The sequence below is a fragment of the Pimephales promelas genome, chromosome 5 (genome assembly GCF_988280905.1).
Source record: "Pimephales promelas chromosome 5, fPimPro1.hap1.1, whole genome shotgun sequence".
Classification (NCBI taxonomy): domain Eukaryota; kingdom Metazoa; phylum Chordata; class Actinopteri; order Cypriniformes; family Leuciscidae; genus Pimephales; species Pimephales promelas.
In genome coordinates this window covers 28,600,400-28,624,598 of record NC_142773.1, presented here as the reverse complement: position 1 = coordinate 28,624,598, position 24,199 = coordinate 28,600,400, and the positions used below count along the sequence as shown (strand labels likewise).

General features: G+C 42.6%; 2 protein-coding genes across 2 annotated transcripts; both read left to right on the top strand.

Annotated features, from left to right (window-relative positions):
- On the top strand, positions 1-10,872 carry ankrd33bb (ankyrin repeat domain 33Bb). The gene is made up of 6 exons (XM_039675954.2): positions 1-249; positions 412-676; positions 874-1,327; positions 6,997-7,126; positions 9,106-9,246; positions 9,371-10,872. Exons 3-6 carry the CDS (start codon positions 878-880, stop codon positions 10,189-10,191), a joined length of 1,542 nt encoding a protein of 513 aa, XP_039531888.1. The 5' UTR covers positions 1-249; positions 412-676; positions 874-877; the 3' UTR covers positions 10,192-10,872.
- Positions 10,873-16,125: 5,253 nt separating this feature from the next.
- LOC120481898 (murinoglobulin-2) lies at positions 16,126-21,969 on the top strand. Its single transcript, XM_039675763.2, has 10 exons — positions 16,126-16,231; positions 16,321-16,405; positions 16,629-16,796; positions 16,867-16,928; positions 17,033-17,094; positions 17,172-17,384; positions 17,460-17,630; positions 18,229-18,343; positions 18,423-18,543; positions 18,650-21,969. The coding sequence occupies exons 4-8, from the start codon at positions 16,892-16,894 to the stop codon at positions 18,280-18,282; spliced, it is 537 nt and encodes a 178-aa protein (XP_039531697.1). The 5' UTR covers positions 16,126-16,231; positions 16,321-16,405; positions 16,629-16,796; positions 16,867-16,891; the 3' UTR covers positions 18,283-18,343; positions 18,423-18,543; positions 18,650-21,969.
- Positions 21,970-24,199: the final 2,230 nt, after the last annotated feature.

The window sequence follows — 24,199 nt, the reverse complement described above, 5'->3', positions numbered from 1 at the left end:
ATCATTCAATTTTTTACAGAGTAGTCAGAAAACAGCAGTCTTAGTTCAACCAAAAACATTGAAAGTGATGTTATTCTGTTATTGTTTTCTTAGAATGCAAATGAGAGAACAGCTTATCCACAACAAAATGTTATTTCTGCTGCATCCAATTAACCTTCCACTAATCCATTGAGGAGGCTTGTGTGGACAACAGTTGATCACAGTCAAATATAGGCTATCAAAGTGTGGAAAGTCGCTCTGGATGTGCTTGTGAGTATCAAAGTCGGCTAAAAATAGAAGCGATAAGAGTAATGATGGTACACAGCAGGACTACTCGTATCCTGAAAGATATAAAAGTGCTCCGCACATTAACAGGCATCAGTTGTGTTGAGAACTGTTTTGTGTAACTGATGCAAATTCGTTTTGCATCAGTTGGAAAATGTGCTGCATTGATTCCTCGGACAGTAAGATTACCGTTCAGCACGTGCACACAGGAAGGAGGGGGAGAGGCAGACAGAAAAAGACTAAGGCGATTAGGAGGCTTCTCTCGAAACAGTGCCCATGCATTTCCGATGGAAGTCCTTCATCCTCACTTTGAGCTATTGGTGAATTCTCCAACAACAGTCAAATTGGTTCACAGAACAAGTCCAGTGAAGAAAAAATGGGATAGTTTTGGTGAAAAACAAAACAAGCTTGGGTATGTATATTATAATCAGAAACTGGTCCTTGAAGAACAGCAGATATGATATAGAAAAGATCATTCTAAATGTTCTATGACTTCTGGTTCTTCATTTCTTGTGTCAATAACTGGATTTTAGGATTGCCATTCATTATGTGACAGTTTCATTCTGGATCCTACAAGATTATTGTTTTTGTGTTCCACCTGTCGGACAGGTAAATGGTGCTAATTACTGAAAATGGTGTTGCGAAGGGTGTACTTCTGGTCAAAGATCACCAAAATGGCACTAGTGTCAACCAAGCAAGAGGCTGGAACAATGAGGAGTCCTCCATACAGAGCGCCACTATTGTGGAGCCAACAGATGACTCTTATTATGCAGATGATGAAGACCACCATCTTTCTGATGATGATGATGACGACGACGATATCTACCAAGAATTTGAGGAGTTGGACTTTTCAAAACTACAGGATAACACGAGCGTTTTGTCGGATGATTCCTTCTACCCACCTGATGATTCGCTCAACTTCGAAAGAGTTCTGGGTCCTGAGAGCCCCGAACCACTCAGCTTCTTCAAAGCATGCTGCACTAACAATGCCATCATTGTCAAAATCCTGATAAGACAAGGGGTGACGGAGGAGGAGGTGCGAGAGGTGGACAAAAATAACAGAGTAAGTTAGCTTTTGAATGTTTTAAAAGGGAAATGTGTAATTTCAATGCCACCAAACTGAATCACAGAAATTATTGTTTTAAAAAGTTTCCCAAACACTCTCACCCCCTATCATCATTGCCCAAACTAGCTGGCCCCAAGCTCAACCTATTAGTCAAATCAGTGTTGATGGTCGGGGTGCTCAATTTTTTTCTCTTAGTGTTTCCACTTTTCTAGGGAAGTCAAGCTAAAAATGAGTTACTTATAGAAAATGAAACATTTTTGATATAAATATTGTAGTGCTCTTTTGTTATTTTCAATTTCACAAAGAAGATTGTGGATCAAACACCAGTTGTCACTGAATATTAAGACTCACATTTGTCTTTTAAGTGGTCTTATGTTTATTTTAGTCTTTTTCATTTTTAGCAACACAGGCAGTTGAAACATTCTCAGTTAAGAATTCAATTGCAGGAACACACTCATGCAGTGTGAGAAAATCTCTATCATTACCATCCATGCTTTGATTTTTCTGAATACTGGAATAATGAACATGTTACTTTCCAGGATCCATTCAGCTAAATCATGTGTTTAAAGGATGCCATTCTTGACTGGGAGACGGGCTTTCACTCCCCTTAACCCTGAGAAGCTTACAGTTATGACAATGTCGGTGATAACAGTGTCATGTTTATGCAAGGCTATTATCATATCAAAGAGTCTTTAAACATGAATGATCCACGCAGTGCTCCTCAGGGAATGAGCTCAGGCGGCTGTCTCCTTCCTCCATAAATATCGATGTAGCGCAAAAGCGAGGCTGAGACTTTCATCCATATAACATTAAAGGCAAATCTATAAGAAAAGACATCTGGCTCGGATGGCGGCTGTAAGTAAAACATGTGCCTTCTTGACATGAAATTGCATCGAGTCTAAAAATATTAAATTGTAGTTAGGTTTTCACTGACATGACAATCACAATATGTAAATAAATGGCTCATTGTCAAGTCCAGGAGTTTAAAAATGGGTGGCCAAGGGGCTACAAGGGTGTCCATGGAAAAAGCACAGTAGCAAAATTACTAAAACTAAAATTAAACGTAATAGTATAAAAATAAAGCTAAAATAACACTTTTGTGTGTACAGAAAATGTCCACAAAAGATTCATGACATTTCTAATTCAAATCTATGTCTTGACTTGATGTCCAGTTGTGGTGTGACTGTGATCTGCAGCCGAAATATAATGGGTGCACCAGCCAGCAAAGCCCGGAGTTTGAATTGCATGAGATGCAGCCCAAGCAGATCATAATCACGAATGAGCTTTTAAAGGCTCTCCAAGATGTGAAAATACTGCAGGGCTCTGCCTAGACAGTAGACAGGGATTTTTTTTCTCCGGCATGTCATAATAGAGGAGAGAAACCCTAATTTGTCCATTTAGCACAGACCTTATAATGTAAGTGTAATTCCACTCAAGGGAGTCTAGCTGCAGGCCATAAAAGTCTAAATTTGACTCTGCCACCTTGTCATGGTAAATTATATGTGAGAATTGAGATGACTTCCTTCCTCAGTGAATCATTTCAACTCAAATTGCACTGACTACTGCTAAACGTGTCGGTCTTCCTAAAAATAGAACCTATAATAAATGAAGCATCACCTGCTCCCCTCTTTTGTGCTTCTGCTGCTACTGAGACCAAAAGATTCTCTGGTGCACTTTGCCGCTTGGCACAAGCATTGAATTTGTTAATAAACGTCTTATTGAAAGGGATAGCTCACTTTGAAATTAATTGTTGATATGTTTTAGCTTACCTCAAGGTCATCCAAGATGTAGGTGTTCACAGTATTTTAAATTTTGATATTTTTCGGTCAAACCGTTGTTGTCTGTCAGTCATATAATGGAGGTTCAGGGGGTCCACCCTGGGTTCACCTTAAAGAGCATGCACAGAGAAGTCAAAATTAAACATGATTGAATGACTCGTAAATGTAAGTACACATTGATGGTCTAAGACACGAAACGAGCGGTTTGTGTGAGAAAACGAACAGTATTTATATCGTTTTTACCTCGTACTACCACAGCGATGTCAAACTGATCTGATGGCACAGGCGCTTCAGTCTGCGCATGCGCCGGAAGTGATCGCTTGTGCACCTACGTCACTCTTTGTTTATACAGAGATTTCGGAAGTTTTACCTTTCACTAAACATAATAGATACAGAAAATCGCAATGGAAGACGATTTCGGTAAATCTAAATATGTTTAGAAAAAGGTAAATCTTAGAATCTCCGTGTAAATATTGCGTGACGTACACACGCAAGCGATCACCTCAGGCGGAACTTTGAACATGATTCAGTTCGGTTCAGTTGGACATTGCACAACTGATTCATATCACTTGGACGTGAATGTGATTACGCGGGGTAAAACGATATAAATACTGTTTGTTTTCTCACGCAAACCGCTCGTTTCGTGTCTTAGGCCAGCAATGTGTACTTACATTTACGAGTCATTAAATCATGTTTAATTTTGACTTCTCTGTGCATGCTTTTTGACGTGGACCCCCATACCTGCATTAATATGACTGACAGACAAGAACGGTTGGACCGAAAAATGTCAAAATTGAAAATACTGTGGAAACAAAGATACCTACATCTTAGCTAAAAACATATCAAAAATTAATTTCAAAGTGAACTATCCCTTTAACCGTTCATCATTGCTGAATAGAACTGGACAGTTCTAATCCCAAGACGTCATATAACTGACCATACGTCAACATCCAACATTTTAGGGTACCCTTTAACGTCAGTGAGATGATGCTATCTAATCCTAACCCTACCCCAGACCTAAACCTACATGCGTCATCTAACTGACGCTAAAGGGTACCCTAAAACGTTGGATGTTGACGGATGGTCAAAAGCGTAGTTAGATGACGTCTTGGGATGAGAATGTGTCGAACTGGACGCTTGGTTTGTGACTCACTCTTATGCAACACAGTTTGAAAACTCAATGTTCGGGACACAAACAGAAACTACACATACATGCACAGAAACAAACGGTTACTCACACAGAGATAAAAAGGCTCTTGTTTTCCCCAACGCAGCAGGCTGTGTGTGTGGCAGTTAAAGACATGCAGTCCTCCTTAAGACTCTACGACCCATTTGCATGTAAATGTCTCGTCTCAACTAACACAATCCCCGATCATTTGTTTAATACAAATCTTATTCTACCACCATTAGGACTGGGGAAATTATGTGTAGCACAGTTAAACAGCACCATTAAGCACTTATATTTAATGATCCTGTTTATCAGTCTCGGCAGTGCTCAACCTGTTTTCACAGTGCTGAAAATTAAACAAAAAAATATGAGATTTTAGTTTCAGGAAACCTGCTGACTGGGGATGCACATTTGATAGCTTAAAGTTTGTATTTCACCTTAGAGTTTGTAATCACCTCCACAGCTGAACTTCTGTTGATCCCCAGAGGGGGAGCTTTAGGAGGTTAGAGAGGCTTTTCTTCACAATCATCTACGACAGCATGACATTTCGCATGTGAGACTGTGCTGTGTTGACCTGATGTGATCCCTATGAAGTGTCATAGGTAGAAATTGCTCATGCTATCTCATTCGGCCTATTAATAACCTTTATATTAAGAGATAAATTTATATATATATATATATATATATATATATATATATATATATATTTGCAAAAGATCCTTAATGGCGGCTAAGAGAAAACTAGTCCTAAATGATATTTTAATTTAGTTGCATATATCGATTATATTATAGCATTGATCATACTCAGTTTCTTGCTATTCTGGAATTAGCACCATAAATGCCAGCAGTCAAGCGCTCTGAGCCCAGAGGGATCTCCATACTAAATCTTAGCTAATAGCCTTTATGGGCTTACCATCTGCCTGCAGTGCTCTATAAGCACTCAATCTGGAGACACAAAATAAAAGGAAGATGCTTTGTACCGTCGTGAACTTTTTTTTCTTCTAAAGTGTACAGGAAACATAGAAGGAAAGACCAGGAGACTTGTTGTCCTTCAGCAGGATTCTTTATTGAGAGCACGAGCTGTGCTGGTGGTAGCTGCAGTCATCAAGTCTGACTAAGGGAACTTTCCCTTGTAATCTATGTATATTTAGGGGCGGGGATTTACATTGTGATGAGACACTATTAAACAAAGCAGGTAAATTAAGTATACCGGTTTAGAAACCTGCCCAAGACTAAGAGTGATACAAATCCTAATCCAATCAGCATAACTATTCAAGCTGAGCCAGGGGCTCCCAAAGCCATTTAAGACAAAGAGTCTCAGTAATCTGATTCATATAATTTACAATAGAGAAAACAGGACTGGCAGAATCTCTTGCTGGAAACTCTGATATAATCATCATTTATACCTCAAATGCAAAATTCAGTCTACTTTACTTTCTCAGTTTTCTATTGAGAATTCTATTGAGATTTTACTTACGTTCAAAGAGCAGGTCTCCCCTGCACTGCATTTGTCTCTGTGCTCATTTGTACAGTTTGTTATGCTTAACTGTTATACGTTACAAATAACAATTATTCTCCATTTACAGCATAACTGCACTCTAAAAAATGCTGGGTTGGTTTAACCCAATTTTGGGTCAAATATGGACAAAGCCAAACGTGTGGTTAAAAATGTTATTTAAAAATTTAACCCAAAGGCTGGGTTTGTCCACATTTGACCCAAATTTGCATTAAAACAACCCAGCATTTTTTAGAGTGTGTTATTTAGTCTGAATGTGTACTTTTTTCCTATCTTAAAAGGTAACTAAACCCTAAACCAACTTTTTTTTAGTTAATGATCTGTCTGAATCTTACAAACTTTTCATTTAGAACCTATAAATTAACTTGTACGAAAATGGCATTATATGACCCCTTTAAGCCAGTCATTGCCCAGACGATTTCCAAGAATAGTGTAAACACTGGCTTATGAGGTGTATTCAAAACATTGCTTGTTTGAGCAACACTCGCAAATTAGTTAATAGACTTTGGGTGAGGTTATCTCATGTCCAACCAATGCAAGATGAGGGGAAGTTTCCGGGAAATAAAATACACATTTCACCCTTAAATGCACATATAAATGCACAGTGGTGACATTCCAGTAATATTGACTGACCTTACTACAGCATAGGCTACACTTGCCATTCTAATTACCAGTTGACACATTTATTTTAAAGATCAAGAGCTCATCAACCTCATAAATAAGACCACTAAACCCAAGTGTTTCCTCCAAAGATGGATCTGGAAACTCACCCTGCAACAATCCCTGCCTACAATAATGGGGCGGCAGTGGCTCAGTGGTTCATGTGGTTTGTCTACAAACCGAAGGGTTGGTGGTTCAATCCTCGGTTCCACCTGACCAAGTGTCGAGGTGTCCATGAGCAAGACACCTAACCCCAGCTGCTCCCGACGAGCTGGCTGGCGCCTTGCATGGCTGACACCGCCGTCGGTGTATGAATGAGTGTGTGAATGGGTGAATGTGAGGCAATATGTAAAGCGCCTTGGTGGCCATTAGGTCTATGAAAGCGCTATATAAATGCAGTCCATTTACCATTTACAATAAACTGCTATATAGCAGGGTTCAATCCCTCTGCAGTTTGCACAACACCTTCTTCTGCAGTAATGATGGACATTCAGGAAAATTACTATGTAGATAACTCATCTTTTTCCTCTCCACTGCTTAACAGACAGGTCTGATAGTGGCGTGTTACCAGGGCTACGTGGATGTGGTCATTGCACTTTCTCAGTGTCCACATGTGGACGTGAACTGGCAGGATAATGAAGGGAACACTGCTCTCATGACTGCTGCACAAGCAGGTAAGGGAAGTGACACCAATTAATCTATTAAAGGCAATATAATTACGACCAATAACCCTCAGTGTACCCCCCTGGGCCTTCATTTGACTTCTATAAAACCAAGAGCAAATCAAATATTATCACTTACCTGTGAACAGAAGTAGCGAGAGATCCTTTCTTTTGTATTATGGCATAGGCTTTCCGAGTGAAACAGATTACTGAACCAAAAAATAATAATAATAATAATAATTATTTGGTTCACTTCAATGGTTGTTGATTGGATGGAGGCATATATAAATGTGAGCTTGCAAGAAAGGGTCTAAATAGCTGCTTTCCCCCATGCGAACCAGGGGGCTAACAACGTGCCAATGGGCTCTATGCACGGCGTTATTTCCGGTGAAGGATTAAGGATGCTCGATAACTTCCGCCGATCATAGAGTCCAATGCAATACCGAGAATTTATATTGAATTTTATACTCCATGGTTATACTAATGAAACGTTAGTCACAAAAACAGATAAAACAGACACCCCTCGTTGTGTTTATGCTTCTTTTTAAAATTATATTAAATAAACATAACTATATATAAAATTACATCTAAACGTATGTACGTTTCATTTCAAAGACGGGAGGACAGTAAATATTGAAGAATCCCGTTTTCTCCGGTTTTCCTCCGCTTTAATCTACACAACCGGAAATGGACGAGCATCCTTACGTCAAATGCGGAACTTATGCGTGCATATAGCCCATTGCCTCGGACCTCAAGCACCGAGCCCAAAGTTGCGCTTCCACTGTCCACCACCACCACCACACTATTTAAACAGCTGACTGAAAATGGAGAGACCTACTAGATCACAAAACGAGCATGATAAAAGAGAATGTGTGGTCTTTACTTAAAGACTTAAGATTCCAACATCGTTCAGGCCGGCTGCAGGATGAAATGACTGAGGAGGCATGTGAAATTGTTAAGGTGGCTTAACTTTATACCATCTATGAACAATACACACTGAGAACTCACTTAAATTAAACTCGACAGCTTTTAAAACACTCCATATGCAACTACAGGTAACCACATAATGAAAATATAAGCCAGCGTCATTTATTCTGCATATATTAACCCTTTCATGTTTGAGTTGAAAATATTCTAACATTAACTGACTCCCTTGACTAGTGATCTCAAACTCAATTCATGGAGGAGGGCCACAGCTCTGCACAGTTTAGCTCAAACCAGCTCCAACTCACACCAAGGAAGTTTCTAGTAATCCTGAAGGCCTTGATTAGCTCAATGGATCTGGATAAGGTGTGATTGATTAGGGTTGGAGCAAAACATGTGCAGAGCTATGGACCTCCAGGAATTGAGTTTGAGATCACTGCCAGTTTTTTTCCATAGACAGTAAAAGAAATGGACACAGTGACCCCATTGATTTGAACTGAGAAGCCTGAACCCGATTATTGCACTTCCTGCCTGATGTCTGAGTGACTGCGGCTCAAACTGAGCTTGACGACAGTCTGACAGCTGTAAATCTTCTAGTAGCTGTGCCAAGACAAATCTGAATCACCTAATTCCACCTAATCACCTAATTCCTAAAACGTTGTTGCTTTTTATGGATTCTTTTAGCTCAAAATGTAGAGAATGTTGCTAGCAACATCAAGCTCATGGGTTTGATTTCCAGGGAATATATGAAGAGTTCAGATGCAAAAGCCTCTAAATGCCATTTGAAGTTTTCTTCTAGAATGGTCATTTTTATCAAGCTTGCATATTTAAGTTCAGTAATTTCACTTAAATGACAATTAATAGTTAATCTTCATTGCCATTTAAGTGAAATCACTGAACTTAAATATACAAGCTTGATAAAAATTATCATTTTAGAAGAAAACTTCAAATGGCACTTAGAGGCTTTTGCATCTGAACTCTTCATATGAACTCATAAAATGTTGCTTTGGATAAAGGCATAAAATGCATAAACGTAAACGTATTCTACATCTTCTTCTGAATTATAGGTCACAGTATGATTACCAACTACCTGCTGAACTATTTTCCCGGGCTTGACACTGAACGCAGGAACTGCCATGGCTTCACTGCAATGATGAAAGCGGCCATTCAGGGTCGAGCCGAATGCGTGCGGTCTCTCATGATGACAGGTACAGTATCATCAGCTGAAAAATTCATATGAATTCCTAATTTAGTTCATGCATAATAACCTTCCATTTTGTTCCTTCATCTGGACATTCATTTTCCCTTTGTCTGATGTTTTTATTTATAAAGGAGCAGACATTGAAGCAAGGGACTTTGGCCGTAAGCAGACCCCACATGAATGGGCCATGTTCACGGGCCGCTACGAGACCGCCAAACTGATGTCCCGACTGATGGAACAGCCTTGTGCTGAACAGTTCTGTGACTCTTATCACATGGAGTGGCCTATGCTAAGCGAACTGGTGGCTCGATCAAAAGAGCCCAAGTCCTGCTTGAGGAAGTTCTCAGAGTGTGTCAGTAACTTGCTCTCATTTAGCATGAAGACCAACCCCGTAGAGGAAGGTGTCATGGACTATATGGTACGCATGACCACGGCGCTGGCCAGCCCGCTCATAGCCACCGCCTGCCACACCGTGTGCCCGGGCAGCCCTCCGTGTGTTGGAAAACGCCGCCCTGCCGTACAGGACATCCTCCGTAGACAGCGTCTAGCTGAACTGAAGAACCTGGGGCCCGAGCGCCTCAACAACTACAAGCGGCTCTTTCAGAACTCCAGGGTCCTGCTGGTGCCAAAGAAGCAGGAGCGGCGTGCCAGTCTGCAGCCACAGTTACTGCAAAGTGTAGCGATGGCCTCCACCATGGCTCTGAGGAGGAGTAGCCTGCTGCCCCTACACTTGATGCGCAGAAGCAGTGTGCGTCCTGGAGTAGTGGTGCCTAAAGTCATGCTGTGTAAAGCTCCTGCCCCTGCATTCATACCGGAGCGTCCGCCTAGTAGGACTTCAAAAGACCCATTACACCTACAGATCCCTAAATGGAGGTACAAAGCTCTGAAGGAGGAAAAGAAGAAAGCTGAAGAGATGAATAGGTTGAGATTGCCTGTCGGGAGGAAAAAGTGATGTGGCTTTTGATGCCTTAGTGTTTTTTTAAGGATGTTTTCCTCTGTGAAGGCTTGTGGTCTGTGAGAGGGTCAGCAGGACAAATTGTACACTCTACTCTTTTAGGCTAGCCTGATATCATCATACTAGTCGGAATGTGAGTCTGATACTGCTCCATTGGGCTGTGATTATGGGGCGTGTTTCAACCTAACCAGGAAAGAAAATATCTCTGCACTTAATTGGATAGACATACAACCAATCAGAGCAACGGAAATTGCAAGTTGACAGCTTATTTCAATAAAACAGTTTATAAGACATCCAGACAGAGTTTAAATAGTGTCTGTGAGATGGAACAATGGTGTTGTACTACAGTATGTCATTATTTGTATATAGTTATAAATGCATAATTTACTCATTTAATAAACTTTCAAATTTAGTTTTTTGTTATCTCTTTTTGTATATGCATTAATTGCTATGCTTGATAATTACTGTTGTTACATGTGGCAAAAAAATAAGATAATTGGGGGTTGGGGGCCCCAGAAAACACTATGGCGGCCCTGGAACTGGCCTATGTCTATAAACCTGGAAAAGCTCTATTCTCTTAATTGTCATTATTTTATTTTTTTAAGGTTAGTCCAGTTTGTCTTACGAAACAGATATAGTGTCTTTTGTAAAAGTTTAACTTTTTAACAAGTCAAAACGGGTGCTGAGAACACATTACTTATGTTCCGAGCCAAAATACCTTGTTCAGCGCCATGACCGATAGGAAAGCGAGGCTGTGAGGGGTAGACTTACCGTGTTGGTGCCTGTTGTAAAAAAAGAAAAGAGAAATAAAGATGTATAAAGCTTATACATCAATAATAATTTTCCACAGCTCATGCCTTATTGAGTTATTTTGTCTACTGAAATTGCATGGAAATATATTTTTGCTGTGTTTTGTCAGAAGATTTGAAGTATTAAATAACAGTACAACCCACTGAAGGGTATGTCTAAGGTCTATGGATGCCACACCCTAACCTTAACCTAACCAAACCCTATCCCTCCCTAAACCTAATTTAGGTTGGAAGTCATTTGGCTTTGCAGTGAGCACCACTTGTGTTCAGACGAGGAGATGAATTAATTTCATGATGAAATTATTCACAAGTAATGATAAAAGGTAAACGGTTAAAATAAAAAGAAAAATGGGTGAATTTTCAGTTTGTAAAGAGAAACATATAGTCAGTACAAAAAGACAGTGCTAGAGAGACATATGTAGTCACATATTGGGGAAGATTTGGAACAGGGGCGGCTCGCCCATAGAGGGCGCTGGGGCGCCGCCCTCCCTCCGACCTGTCTGTCTGTTTTTTTAATATATATTATAATTTATAATTTTGAAAAATAATCAATGTTAATTATATGCTAATAATGGTTTTACTTTGAAAAGTGTTTTGAACTCACCAGAATGATATTTGCATTCACTTTCGTTACTTTTATCATGTTGGTGTAGTAGTATAGCCAATAGGCTGTCTTCTCAGGGCGCCAGTTCGCTCAGCCCCACAGTGCTGGAATTTAAGCCAATAGTTCCCCGGTTGCTATGCAAAAAAGTTTATATTTCGCCAATCAGCGTCGTCAAATTTTATGGTTTAGGGGCGCTGAAAATATCGCCCACAGTATCAGATTAGGGGAGTGCACCGTGCACGCGCACCACGGGACATTTTTTTTTTACCTCAGATGAGAGCAGAATGGCAGCGTCAGTGACGTCGAGTGGAAATAATGTAAAGTAAGTCGTGGGAATTGACCTGTCTGTCTCTGTCACTCACTCACTCACACACACATAAACACTGTTTCACACACATTTGATATTAAAATAGTTATAGGAATATTAATACCTGTGTGTTTGCTTTGTTTTTGATGTTTTTAAGTTCTGAGCTAGATTACTGTGTTTCATACTAGTTAAAATCAACTTTCTTCTCATACTTGGGTGTTACCCGCAAGAATGTTGTCCCACCCTCTCTTTCAGAGCCTTTTCTCTCTCTCTTTCTATAGTATCAACACATTGTTATCCATTATCCAATTGTCAATTTGTCAAAAATATGTAATCTACAGCTGGGGATTGATTAAACTAGATTGTTGTATTATCTATTATTTTTTGTATTACCTATATTATAATTTATCAATATTATGCGTTTGCACTTTTTTTGTCAGCACACAGAGCATAATAAACAACTTGTTCATTATCAGTAACTGTCAAACTGTTATTATTATTATTGTATTATTTGACCATTGGTATTGAATGGTTTAAGTTATTTTATTGGTATAGGTAAGGGCATGGCCTAAGGCCTAAAATGCACCAGAATGCAGGAAATCACATCTACTAAATTCAAAATTTTCTGGGGGGGGACCCCCAGACCCCCCTCTTGTTCAGCCCCCCCTCCAATATTTTTCACCAGCCGCCACTGATTTGGAAGATAATGTTTTTTTTTATCAGGTAAGTTTCCTTTAGACATGTCAGTGACAAAGAATCAAACTATAGCGTTGAAATCCTTTAACAACGAAACAAAGCAGTCGAAGTTACAAGGGGTGCACCTGTCACAGCAATGCAGAGTGGCAGTAAACTTCCTATAGGGGTCAGTATTAGTCCTACATTCTTCTAGTCAGTCAAGGTAAGGCTTCATGTTCTCAAAACACACAATCCAGACATAGCATTTCTTTAATATCCGTATCTAACGACATGTTCTTACACACTTACATTAGCGATAAAATTGAACACTCAGTTCACATCATCACCACCTTTCTATGCATCAAATTGAACTGTAGATGGATTAATACTTACGCGTAAGCATTGGTGAAATTGAAATGAATGGACGTGAAGGGCTTGGTGTTTCAGAGCTGTAGGCATGAGATGTCGTTTAGCACCTGCCACACTTTTTTATACTGTAGACTGGTTCTCAGGACAGAAGTGAGAAACACATACCCTGTCAATGTCAAAATGCCTCTCTGTGGGGAAAATGGTAATGAAACTGTCGTGATGAAACCCTAACAGGAGCTCGCAGCTTGCCCGCCTGCCTCTGATAGCTATCTAAGAATTCTATCAAAAATACAATAAATTGAAAAGTCACGCCTGTACAAGGTAACAGAAATCTCTTATGTGTTAGTTCTGATGTCTGAAACACAATAAATGCTGTTGACTAAATCAATAGCCTACAAAATACATGGAAACAGTGGCGCAAAAAGTGGGTATGCGCTATAGCCTATATGCGGCGCATAGGGGCGCAGCACAATGGGGGGCGCCAAAGCGATGGTAAAAAAAAAAAAAAAAAAAAATTATATATATGCTATATTGTATTTCTATATGTAGCTGCCGTTGTGCGTTTCTAAATCATTTCTGCATTCCTTTAATGTTATATAAAATTTTAGAGGACTAACAGGCTAGAGTAGGCGCCCTCATGGAGAAGGGGGGCGGGTAATATCGCGAGCGGGCGGGGGGCGCCGTGAGCGCTGAGCGAGCAGGTACAAGTAGTGAGTTCAGTTGTCGTCGAAAAAGATGGATAAAACAAAATGCTGTGGGGCTAAAAATAGAAAAAGAAAGAGAGAAAAGGAGATGGCATGTAAATTGAAATAACTGCATGCATTGCTGAAAGCCAACAGGTAGGATTTAAAATGTAACATCCAGGCATGTAGGCCATCTATCTCGGTGGCCATCGGGACTACCGGGAGATTCCCGCTGGGCCGACGTGCTTTTCAGCCAATACATCCTTTTTTAATTTATTTGTCTTAACGGCCCACAAAACTCATACATTTGTTTGTTGTTTGTTTTTGTTTTGTTTTTTGCTTAATTGGCGGCGCTGTGCTGGTGTAATGCATTGGTCAAAAAAAGTCAGCTTTAGTTTTTTTTTTTCTGACACACTGGCCCATGAAACATGTCATTGTGCGCTTATGAAGTATAGAAATTAGTGCAAAACTAATTATGAAAGTTTCCTTTATTTTTCTGTGCATTTGTTTTACAATAGCCTTTATGGCTATTACTATGGAATTTATTATAACTATTATTATGTAGTAGTGTAATGTAGACAGACACTAATTAAAAGAGGTTCAAATTTTTCTTTGTTTAATTTGCACCCTGAATATGGGTTGGAGCTTTTAATTTTGAACTCTCAAAGTGCACCAGACTGCTGAATTTAACATTACAGAACAAAAAATGTTCTTACGGGGGAGCATGCCCCCGAACCCCCCTACAGAAACAGAGGTCCACCTACCACAGTTTTACCTAAAGTCCTGTGAGAAACACTGGTATTGCTGTTCCAATGGAGCTTATACATTTTTCAAATTCTATAGTATTGATATGGCAACTAGAAAATTCGTCCGCTAACCTCCATAATGTGTCGTGTTTCAAATCAATGACAGTTGGAGCTCCTAATCAAATGATAACATTAATTACTGCCAGGTGGTGTTTAATTAATTGAATTAACGAGATGAATGCGTTCCTGACATATTAAAGTCTGAAGAGTGGCTTGATAAGGGTTAGTCTTGGGTGATCTGTCCTCATGGCTGTGAGGGAGATTTGTGTTTGGAAGAAGCTCATTTTCACCCTTTTTCTCTTTGCTGTTGATGGACTTAAAGAACCAGGTAAGTACCAGCTTTGAAGTAAACAGAAGCATTCTGTTTTTGTGTCAAAGTTGTTTACTAAACTTTACAGATGGTGAAAATAAGCTTTGTGAACCATTGAAGCTTTCCTTTAACACCATTACTACTCTTGGTTTGTTTGCCATCCAGTGATCAAATGGATGATGGTCATGTGTTTTTTTTTTGTTTCCCCTTTCCTAACCTTGATCATTCCTAACAGATATCCGTGACTCGTTTTGATAAGACTCCAATTGTGAACAAAGTGACAGCGTCAATATAGCTCCAGCAGTGCAGATTCTGGTCTACAGTGGTCTTCCCAGTGAGAATGTTGCTGTGCTCTCTTACCACCCTTGACTCCAGCGTGGACCTCGGCCATTCAGCCTCCCTCTGTTGGACATTACATCTTCTTCGCCATGGACTTGCTGCCCTACGGCTCTCCACCTCTTTCGCCTTTGACTAGCTCCGCCCTCCCCCAGGTTCCACCTCCATCTATGGTTGCTGCAGCTCAGCCTCTAACCTCAGGATCGCTGCTTCCACTTCAGGGGGTCGGCGCTGTGGCCTAGTCGCGGTCACCTAGGTCTTTGTGTCTCACTGCCTCATCGCTTCTCTGGCTACGTGGTGTGCTCCACCTCCATCACCTCTGGTAAGCCCCTTGGTAGTGTTGGGACTCTTCACTCCATGGCTACTCCATTCTGCGACGCCACCGTGGGAAGCAGTCCTGACTGTGGGCTGAGTCTCCGTCAGCCCTTCCCTGCTCAAGGCCATCCCCCTGGCTGTCACCACCATCTGCACCAAGCCGTCCAAAGCCGTCCGCCCGCCCGCCCAAGCCGCCCGCCCAAGCCGTCCGTCCGTCCGCCCGCCCAAGCCGTCCGTCCGCCCGCCCAAGCCGTCCGTCCGCCCGCCCAAGCCGTCCGTCCGCCCGCCCAAGCCGTCCGTCCGCCCGCCCGCCCGAACCGCCGTCCGTCCGCCCGCTCGCCCGAACCGCCGTCCGCCCGAACCGCCGTCCGTCCGCCCGCCCGCCCGAACCGCCGTCCGTCCGCCCGCCCGCCCAAGCCGTCCGTCCATCCGCCCACCCAAGCCGTCCGTCCACAGTCAGGACTGCTTCCCACGGCGGCCATCCGTCCGTAGTTGGAGGAAAGGTTGGTGCAGGTGATGGTGACAGCCAGGGGGATGGCCTTGAGCAGGGAAAAGCTGACGGAGACCCAGCCCACAGTCAGGACTGCATCCCACGGTGGCGTCGCAGAATGGAGTAGCCATGGAGTGAAGAGTCCCAACATTACCAAGGGGATTACCGGAGGTGATGGAGGTGGAGCACAGCACGTAGCCAGAGAAGCGATGAGGCAGTGAGACGCAAAGACCTAGGCGACTGCGACTAGGCCGCGGTGTCGCAGAATGGAGTAGCCATGGAGTGAAGAATGCCAACACTAGTCTCCCAAGTCTTGAAAAGAGAGACCAAGAGGTGAAAAAATACACAAGTAAGTTGTTGTGTAAGGGCAGTTCAATGACAAATCTGAGGCCTTAATCTAAAGCACTTTGTTTCTGGTTTAGTTTTGCCCAAGTTTGACATGACCGTAAACACACCGCAGACCTACAGCATTGCAGTTATGGGACTAAAAGTTGAGTCTTGTGCCAAGTGAGTGATGCTTTATTTTCTTGTCTTGTGGTTGGTCAGTTCTTTATCTTTTTATAATGTTTCCCAGATATACATATGGCCAACCTGTACCTGGTCAAGCCTTAGTGGAAGTGTGCTGTGATCCGTTTCCACACAGTCTGCTTCATAATTTGACCAGACCGTGCCTGACTCAAACCGCAAAGGTGTGTGATTCTTCACTGTTTGTTTGTGCGTTCTCTCGCAGATGTAATGGTGTCAATCTGCAATGGTGTCCTTTACAAACAAAGCTGTATATCTCTTGGAGGGGAGCAACTGGCCCAACAAACTGCTGTTTAATCTAACCACAATCAAGAATGGACGGGCTGGGTTCTCCATAAACAGTGCTAATCTTAAGGCTGATCTGAATCTGGTGGTACGACTTGTATTTTGTAAAACTTAAGACTTTCTCTAACATGATACTGATTAAGTTTGATCTTCCCCAGGCGAGTGCTAATCCAGAGGTTTTTTATGGTTATAAATCGCCATACTTCACTACAGATACAAGGTTTGTACAGCTTCTCCTACCTGTTTCTCCCGACAACCTATTGTTTAGTGAACTGACTGTAGTGAAGATCAATCAGCCGCTCAAATGTGGTGTTTCATTTCCAGTGACCGTGGAGTATTCATTTGTTGGAGAGGCTGGTAGCTACAGTGCTGACATAATCTATAGGGTGAGTGGACATAACTTTTGTAGTTAAGTTTGCTGGTCTGTTTGTTCTGCAACTTGCACACCTATGTCTTCTGTCAGGTTTTATCCAAAGGAGTGATTGTCCTCCATGGATTTCAGACGGTTAAAGCAAAGGCTGGTGATGCAGTCACAAGTGGCTCTGTGACGTTCCAGTTGTCTGTCAGCGTCGATATGGCTCCAGTAGTGCAGATTCTGGTCTACAGCGTTCTTCCCAGTGAGAATATAGTTGCTGGTAGTGTGCCGTTTGACACCGATCTGTATTTGCAGAATCAGGTACTGTATGATGTGGCTATTTTTCAATTTGGTAATGTTGGTGTATGTCCTACAGCGTTTTGGTCCTTGTTCCAGGTGTCTCTGCAGTTTTCTCCAGCTACGGCTGTTCCTGCGGATGGAAACGTTCTGATGGTTTCTGCTCAAGCAGGATCTCTGTGTGGCCTCAGTGCTGTAGATCAGAGCGTCCGGATCATGGAGCCAGGAAGACGTCTGAGTGAAGCACACAGACAGCCTTTCAGCAATCAGGTTTTTTGTTTGGGCATTTAATCTGAATATTTCAGTGTGTGGCACTTCTAATTAGAATGCCACTTCAGTTTACCCCAGTGTCTGAAGTACAAGGGCCTGAATTTTTATCGCAACTTCAGTGTCGGTACGTCTGTTAGTTTGATTCTTGCTCTAGAAATTGGTAAATGACTTAAAGATAAAATGAAAAAAATGTAGGCTTTTAATATGACGGTCGGAAGTCCGTGCGTGCGTGCTTGCGTGCGTCTGTCCGTGCGTGCGTGCGTCCGTCTGTCCGTCCATCAGACACAAAGACCTAGGCGCCGCAGAATGGAGTAACCATGGAGTGAAGAGTCCCAGCACTAGTCTCCCAAGTCTTTGAGGTCCAAAAAATACGGTAAGTTGTTGTGTAAGGGAAGTTCAATGACGGATCTGGGGCCTTAATCTAAAGCGCTTTGTTTCTGGTTTAGTTTTGCCCAAGTTTGACGTGACCGTAAACGCACCGCAGACCTACAGCGTTGCAATTATGGGACTGAAAGTTGAGTCTTGTGCCAAGTGAGTGATGATTTATTTTCTTGTCTTGTGGTTGGTCAGTTCTTTATCTTGTTATGATGTTTCCCAGATATACATATGGCCAACCTGTACCTGGTCAAGCCTTAGTGGAAGTGTGCCGTGATCCATTTCCACACAGTCTGCTTCATAATTTGACCAGACTGTGCCTGACTCAAACCGCAAAGGTGTGTGACTCCTGCCTTACTGCTGAGGGTTTTTCTTTTGCCTGTGGTTGACTTAATTGTATCTTTGTTCTCCTACCAGATGAATGCCACGGGCTATGCCTCTCTCACTGTTGATGCGTCAGTGTTTTTCAACACCAAATTTGAAGACCAAATGCAATACACATTTCTTGTAAATGTGAATGAAACTGAGGAGGGAACAGGTGAGCTATTGGCTGATCTGAACCATATACTATCATCTTTACAAGACATGCACTTTAAGTCACAAAGTTAATATTCTTCTCTGTTTGTTTGGACTTTCTCTCGCAGATGTAATGGTGTCAAAATCTGCAATGGTGTCCTTTACTAACAAAGCTCTATATCTCTTGGAGGGGAGCAACTGGCCCAACAAACCGCCGCGGCCAATGCCCTGTACTCGGACTTCTCCAAGGCGAAGAATTTATGCAGATCAGAGAGTTCTCTCCTCAAGTCCATATACAGCAGCCACTGAGGGCAGGCCAGTTCTGCCTAGAGATCAAGACGATCCAACTCAGCCCATGAGGGCACTGCCTGTAGATTCACGAGGTGACGTTCTGCATTCTCATTCTGTCAGTCACAAAGAGATTGATTATCTCACTGACAACCTAGGAGACCTGAGACTACCAGGCTCAGCAACTCTGCTAACTTCAAGTCATCCTTTCTCTTCTTATGAACCAACTCAATCCCAACACAAGCTAGCCCATCAAGAAGATGCTACATATCCTCAACCTGGTATTAGGCACATAGATAGACCACGTGGTTACTACAAAACAGACCACAGAGGCCATAACATTATGTCCAATGACCAAAGAGATCGCAACCAATATCCCTCAGCCGCAGTTTATGCCTCAGGACTACAGTCGAGAGACAGCAGCTACGTATGGGACTTATAAAGATCAAAGTCTGAACTGCAAACCGGTCCGCTATTTCCCTTCCACTGAACTATATGGTTATCAGCAACCTTATCATGGGATTCCAGCTACAAGTCCAGTCTATTGAGATTAGAGACTTACTTCAAGGGATGCATTAGCTCACCGTGCACATGAGAGACATGCATATGAGAGACACTCAGACAGCTATGGTCAATCAGCTCCTAATCCGGCAGACAAATCAAGCTTCTTGACCCCACGACAGTACGCAGATTACGCTCAGCCTGAGACATATCAGCCATACCACCCAGTGCGCCCTCCTTCTCTTCCATATCCTCATGTAGAGCCCACCTACAGAGGTCCTATTCCCACCATTCCTCATTTTTTTCAGTGAAGATCCTAGAGAGTTTGCACGACTCAAAATTGCACTGGAGAATTTGCTACCTGCTGAGGCTACAGAACGTTTCAAGTACCAAATACTCGTTGATCATCTGAAACAGGAGAATGCCTTGCTCACTGCAGACTTGTACGTCAACGGCAGGTACCCATACACCAACACCATGAGGTCTCTAACTGCACTTTATGGTCAACCACATCAACTCGCACTACAAAGAATTGGAGAATTGATGGATGGCCCAAAAATCAGGAGTGGTGACACTAAATCTTTTAGACTGTTTGCCCTCAAAGTGCGTGCATTAGTTGGAATGCTGGACCAACTTGGAGCTAAAGGATGGACAGAGCTCAAATGTGGGTCACATGTTTAACGTCTCCTTGCCAAATTGCCTCATGATCTTAAAGCAAACTTCAGAAGGTTTGTTAACCCCATTCAGAACCCAGTTCCAACACTGATAGAACTCAGCGATTGGCTAGAATATGAGCTCAGAATACAAGAGGATGAGTCACAATACGTTTGTAATGTAAGCAGAGCCTACTCTCAGCCACAGAGAGAACAGCAAAGGAATTGCAAGCCGGTTCAACGATTTGCTACTGTCTTGCTTGGTGGAGAACAGAGTAAACCAGCAAGTGTTACAGCAGTCAAGAAGGAGAAACCAACAAAGTACTACCCCTTCTGCAACTGTGTGCAGCATTACTTCAATCAGTGCGCTAATTTCAAACTGCTGAATCAAGATCAAGTGGAGTCTTGGCTCAAGTCAAATCAGAAGTGCTTTAGGTGTGGCTGTGAGCAAAACACACTTACCCTGTTAAGTTGCTGCAGAAGAAATACAGAGATCTGCAAGGTCTGCCCATTCCCTCATTGCAGCAGGCTCAACCACTCTTAATCATTGGCTCAGATTATCCACATTTAATCACAGCTACAGAGCCAGTACGTCTCGGACCTCCTGGTGGTCCTGCCGCTGTGAAAACCAGACTCATGTGGACTCTGCAGGGCCCGTCAAAATTCCTTGCCATTCATCTCTTACCACAACAGTGTCTATTAACCTCCCCTTTGTCAGCAGAAGCCAAACTTTTTAACAATGTACAGAAATTGTGGCAAATGGACAGACTTCCGTATAGGAGTGAGACGCAGAAGGCAAGACACAGAAGCGGTGCAAATTCTTGAGGAGAAAAACAATCAGGGTGGCAGTCGGAGACATTCAAAGGTATGCAACACCTCTCCACCAAAGAAGAAATCTTCCACCTTTGCAATCAGCTAAAGAAGCAGTAACAGCCCATTTAAGAAGCACAGAAAAACACCTTTTGCAGAACACAGATCTTGCTTCAGTGTATGTTAAAGAAGTGCAGAAACTTGAAAAGGCAGGCTATATCTCAAAGCTGATACCAGAGGAGACGGATAAAAGCCGATGGAATCAAGGTCCACAGTTCTTAACTCAGTCAGTTAGTTGATGGCCCAAACAGCCTCATGATGTTGTAAGCGATGACATCCAAGAAGACATCAGTTATACTTTCTGTGGAGTGCTATCCTCCAGTCAAACTGATATCCCAGATATCTCTCGATACAATTCACTTCAAGATCTGATTAAGGCTACTGCTATTTCCCTTCATGGGGCGGCAGACGAAAGTGAACTCTCTGCTGACGACTATACACAAGCTGAACAGGAACTTCTGAGACATGCTCAAGTTGAAAACTTGGATAGCCCAACTCCAGTTTTTCTTTTCTTTTTTCTAAAGGTCAAGCACTTAAAGGGTTAGTTCACCCAAAAATGAAAAAAAAAATTATATATTTATTAGAGATTGATTGATCTTGCAAAAGTGAGACAGCACCAGTATTTTCTTCTGCATGTCGCATACCCTGCTGGGTCAACAAAACAGCAAGTTTTTAATAAAAAAAAACAGAGAATTGCATTGTCAAGTGTAAGAATTAATATTGTAATTAAGGTGTCATACAATGCAATCCGATGATGCTATCAGCCTGTGAACGAAACAGGCAGGAGCCCATTGACATAATTAAGCAATTAAGTGCATTTCGAATTATTTTAATATCATATTACTAATCGTAATCCATGACATTACTGGCGCATGAAAATCTTCCAACGAATTTTAAACAGGCTATTTAATCTCCAAACCAAAATATATCTGAAACCATGAAAAGACTTGATTAGACTTTAACTTACCGGCCAGATAAGCACAGATGATAAGAGCAAGTATGTTATACCAACATTTAAGGGAGGAAATTGACAAACTTTCCACATATCAGCTTTTTAAGGCCTGAAATATAACTGTGAGTGCGCACTTTAAGGGTTCAACCAAAAATCCGGTCATTATTAAGGTGCTGCACTAACTTCTACAATAAAAAAAAAAAATCTTTCTGATGAAAGTGACTACGTTTACATGCAGCCAATTTTCGGGTTATGGTCGGGTTAAGGTCACTTTTCGGGTTTCTGAAACATTAGGGATAAAGGGCAGAACTGGGACAAAAAATCGGCCCGGGCATTTTGGCCCAGACTGGCCCACTACATATGAACATAAACACAACTGAACTGTGGACACCCTTGAATATGTATACCAACAACTCCTATTAAAACCACCAACGCCATCTAATGAGTGAGATGAAATAACTATTAAGTTTAAAATACAATTCTCCAATTGCATTGGCAATACGCAACATACCAGTCTTTCTCACAAGATGTTTATAGTATTGGTCAGTGCACCTCTGTCCCTCTAGGGGGGGTTCGGGGGCATATTCAGTGTGCAAATTGAACAAAGAAAAACTCAAAACTCTTTTGACAGTTATGACAGTTATAGCCATATATTGTAAAACACATGCTCTGAAAAATAAAAGCAACTTTCATAATTCGCTTAGATTCCAAGAACACAAGATAAGATGTTCCTAACCTTTGTGCAAGCACTCTCAAGAGTTCATGAACAGTGAGCCTCATAAATTTGGGGATCGCATCGTCAGTAGTGTACCTTTGGTTCATAGGGTGTTTCGGCCTTTCACACTATACACCCTCTCCAAAGGCGGCCAGCGACAGGGTGATCAAACCTGCGCTTGCGTCCCATTCCCAATTAGACATGGGAGTTGCCTTGTTGTTGACAGGCAACATCCCATTGGACTATGCTTGGCAGGGGCGTCCTCCTCCCTGAGTCAAACATTGTTGACCGCATACCTCATGACCCTCTCACTTCGGGGCCCAGCTGGGGTCTTTTCTCTTTATCCAGAGCCACTGACTGCTGACTTCTGCCGCCTCCGATACAGCTCTGATTGCCGAACGCTGACTCTGGCCCTTAATTCCCAGGTCTCTAAGCAGTCTGATTGTAGATGTTGCCACAAAGCCTCTGCAGCCCACCTCCACTGGTCGGATTTCTGTGTTCCATCCATGACGGCGTGCTTCGGCAGCTAGCTCAGCATAGCGCAGATGTTTCCGCTCATAAGCCTCATCTACTGAGTCCTCCCAGGGTACTGTGAGCTCAATAATGAAGGCCTTCTTGAGCGAACGGGACCAGAGCACCATGTCAGGTCTTAGGGTGGTGGTTGCGATCTCTGGAGGAAACACAAGTTGCCGACCAATGTCAGCTAGCATTTTCCAGTCGCGGGCCAAGCGCAGCTGGTCTCGATCTAAAGGTGTAGAGCTGCTCTTTGGTGGTTTTGCCCCTTCACGGACAAAAGTCATCCGTAAGGGGTGTGATGCTGCTGGGGGTGGTAGGGAGTTGGTGGCAGCTCGCTTGTTCTCCAGGGCGGACGCAAGGGTTTTTAGAACTTGGTTGTGACGCCAAGTGTAGCGTCCTTGGGTGAGGCTTGTTTTACACCCTGTGAGAATGTGCCTGAGGTTGGCTGGCATGGAACAGAGGGCACACTCCGGATCTTCACCATACCATTGGTGAAGATTAACTGGTGTTGGAAGGACGTCATATGTTGCTCTGATGGAAAAACTCAATCGCCTCGCTTCCATAGCCCACAGATCCTTCCAGCTGACCTTCCTCTTCTCCACACTATCCCATCGAGTCCACTGTCCCTGTTTGGCAAGAGAGACTGCCTTTGCCCACCTTGCAGCCTCCTCCTGCTGGCGTACTTCCTGCACTACCATCTTCCGCCGCTCTGGTGCAGTGGCCTTACTCCAAACAGCATGGCTAGTTAGCCCAAGGCCTCCTCTCCCATGTTGAACATGACCCAATATGTCAGCATGTTTAAGGGCTGCTGTTGCCTCCTGGACTGCTTTTCCTGGCCTCCACTTGCGCCCGGTTGCCAAGGTCGGTGCGTTGTTGCTCACCACTAGGTCTCGAGATTCATTCAGCGTCATCTGAAGCCTGGTTTTTGCACACTTGAATTCCTCTGTTAGACTGGTGAGGGGCAGCTTGAGGACACCATCTCCATAGAGGCCTATGGTGGTAAGGCATCGTGGAACTCCGAGCCACTTTAGATATCCTGTGACTCCTCTTTCCATCTTCTCCACTGTTGAGATTGGAACCTCATACACTACTAGGGGCCACAACACCCGGGGTAGGAGACCAAACTGCAGACACCAGGCCTTTAACTTTCCAGGTAGCTGGGTGTTGTCGATGGCCTGTAGGC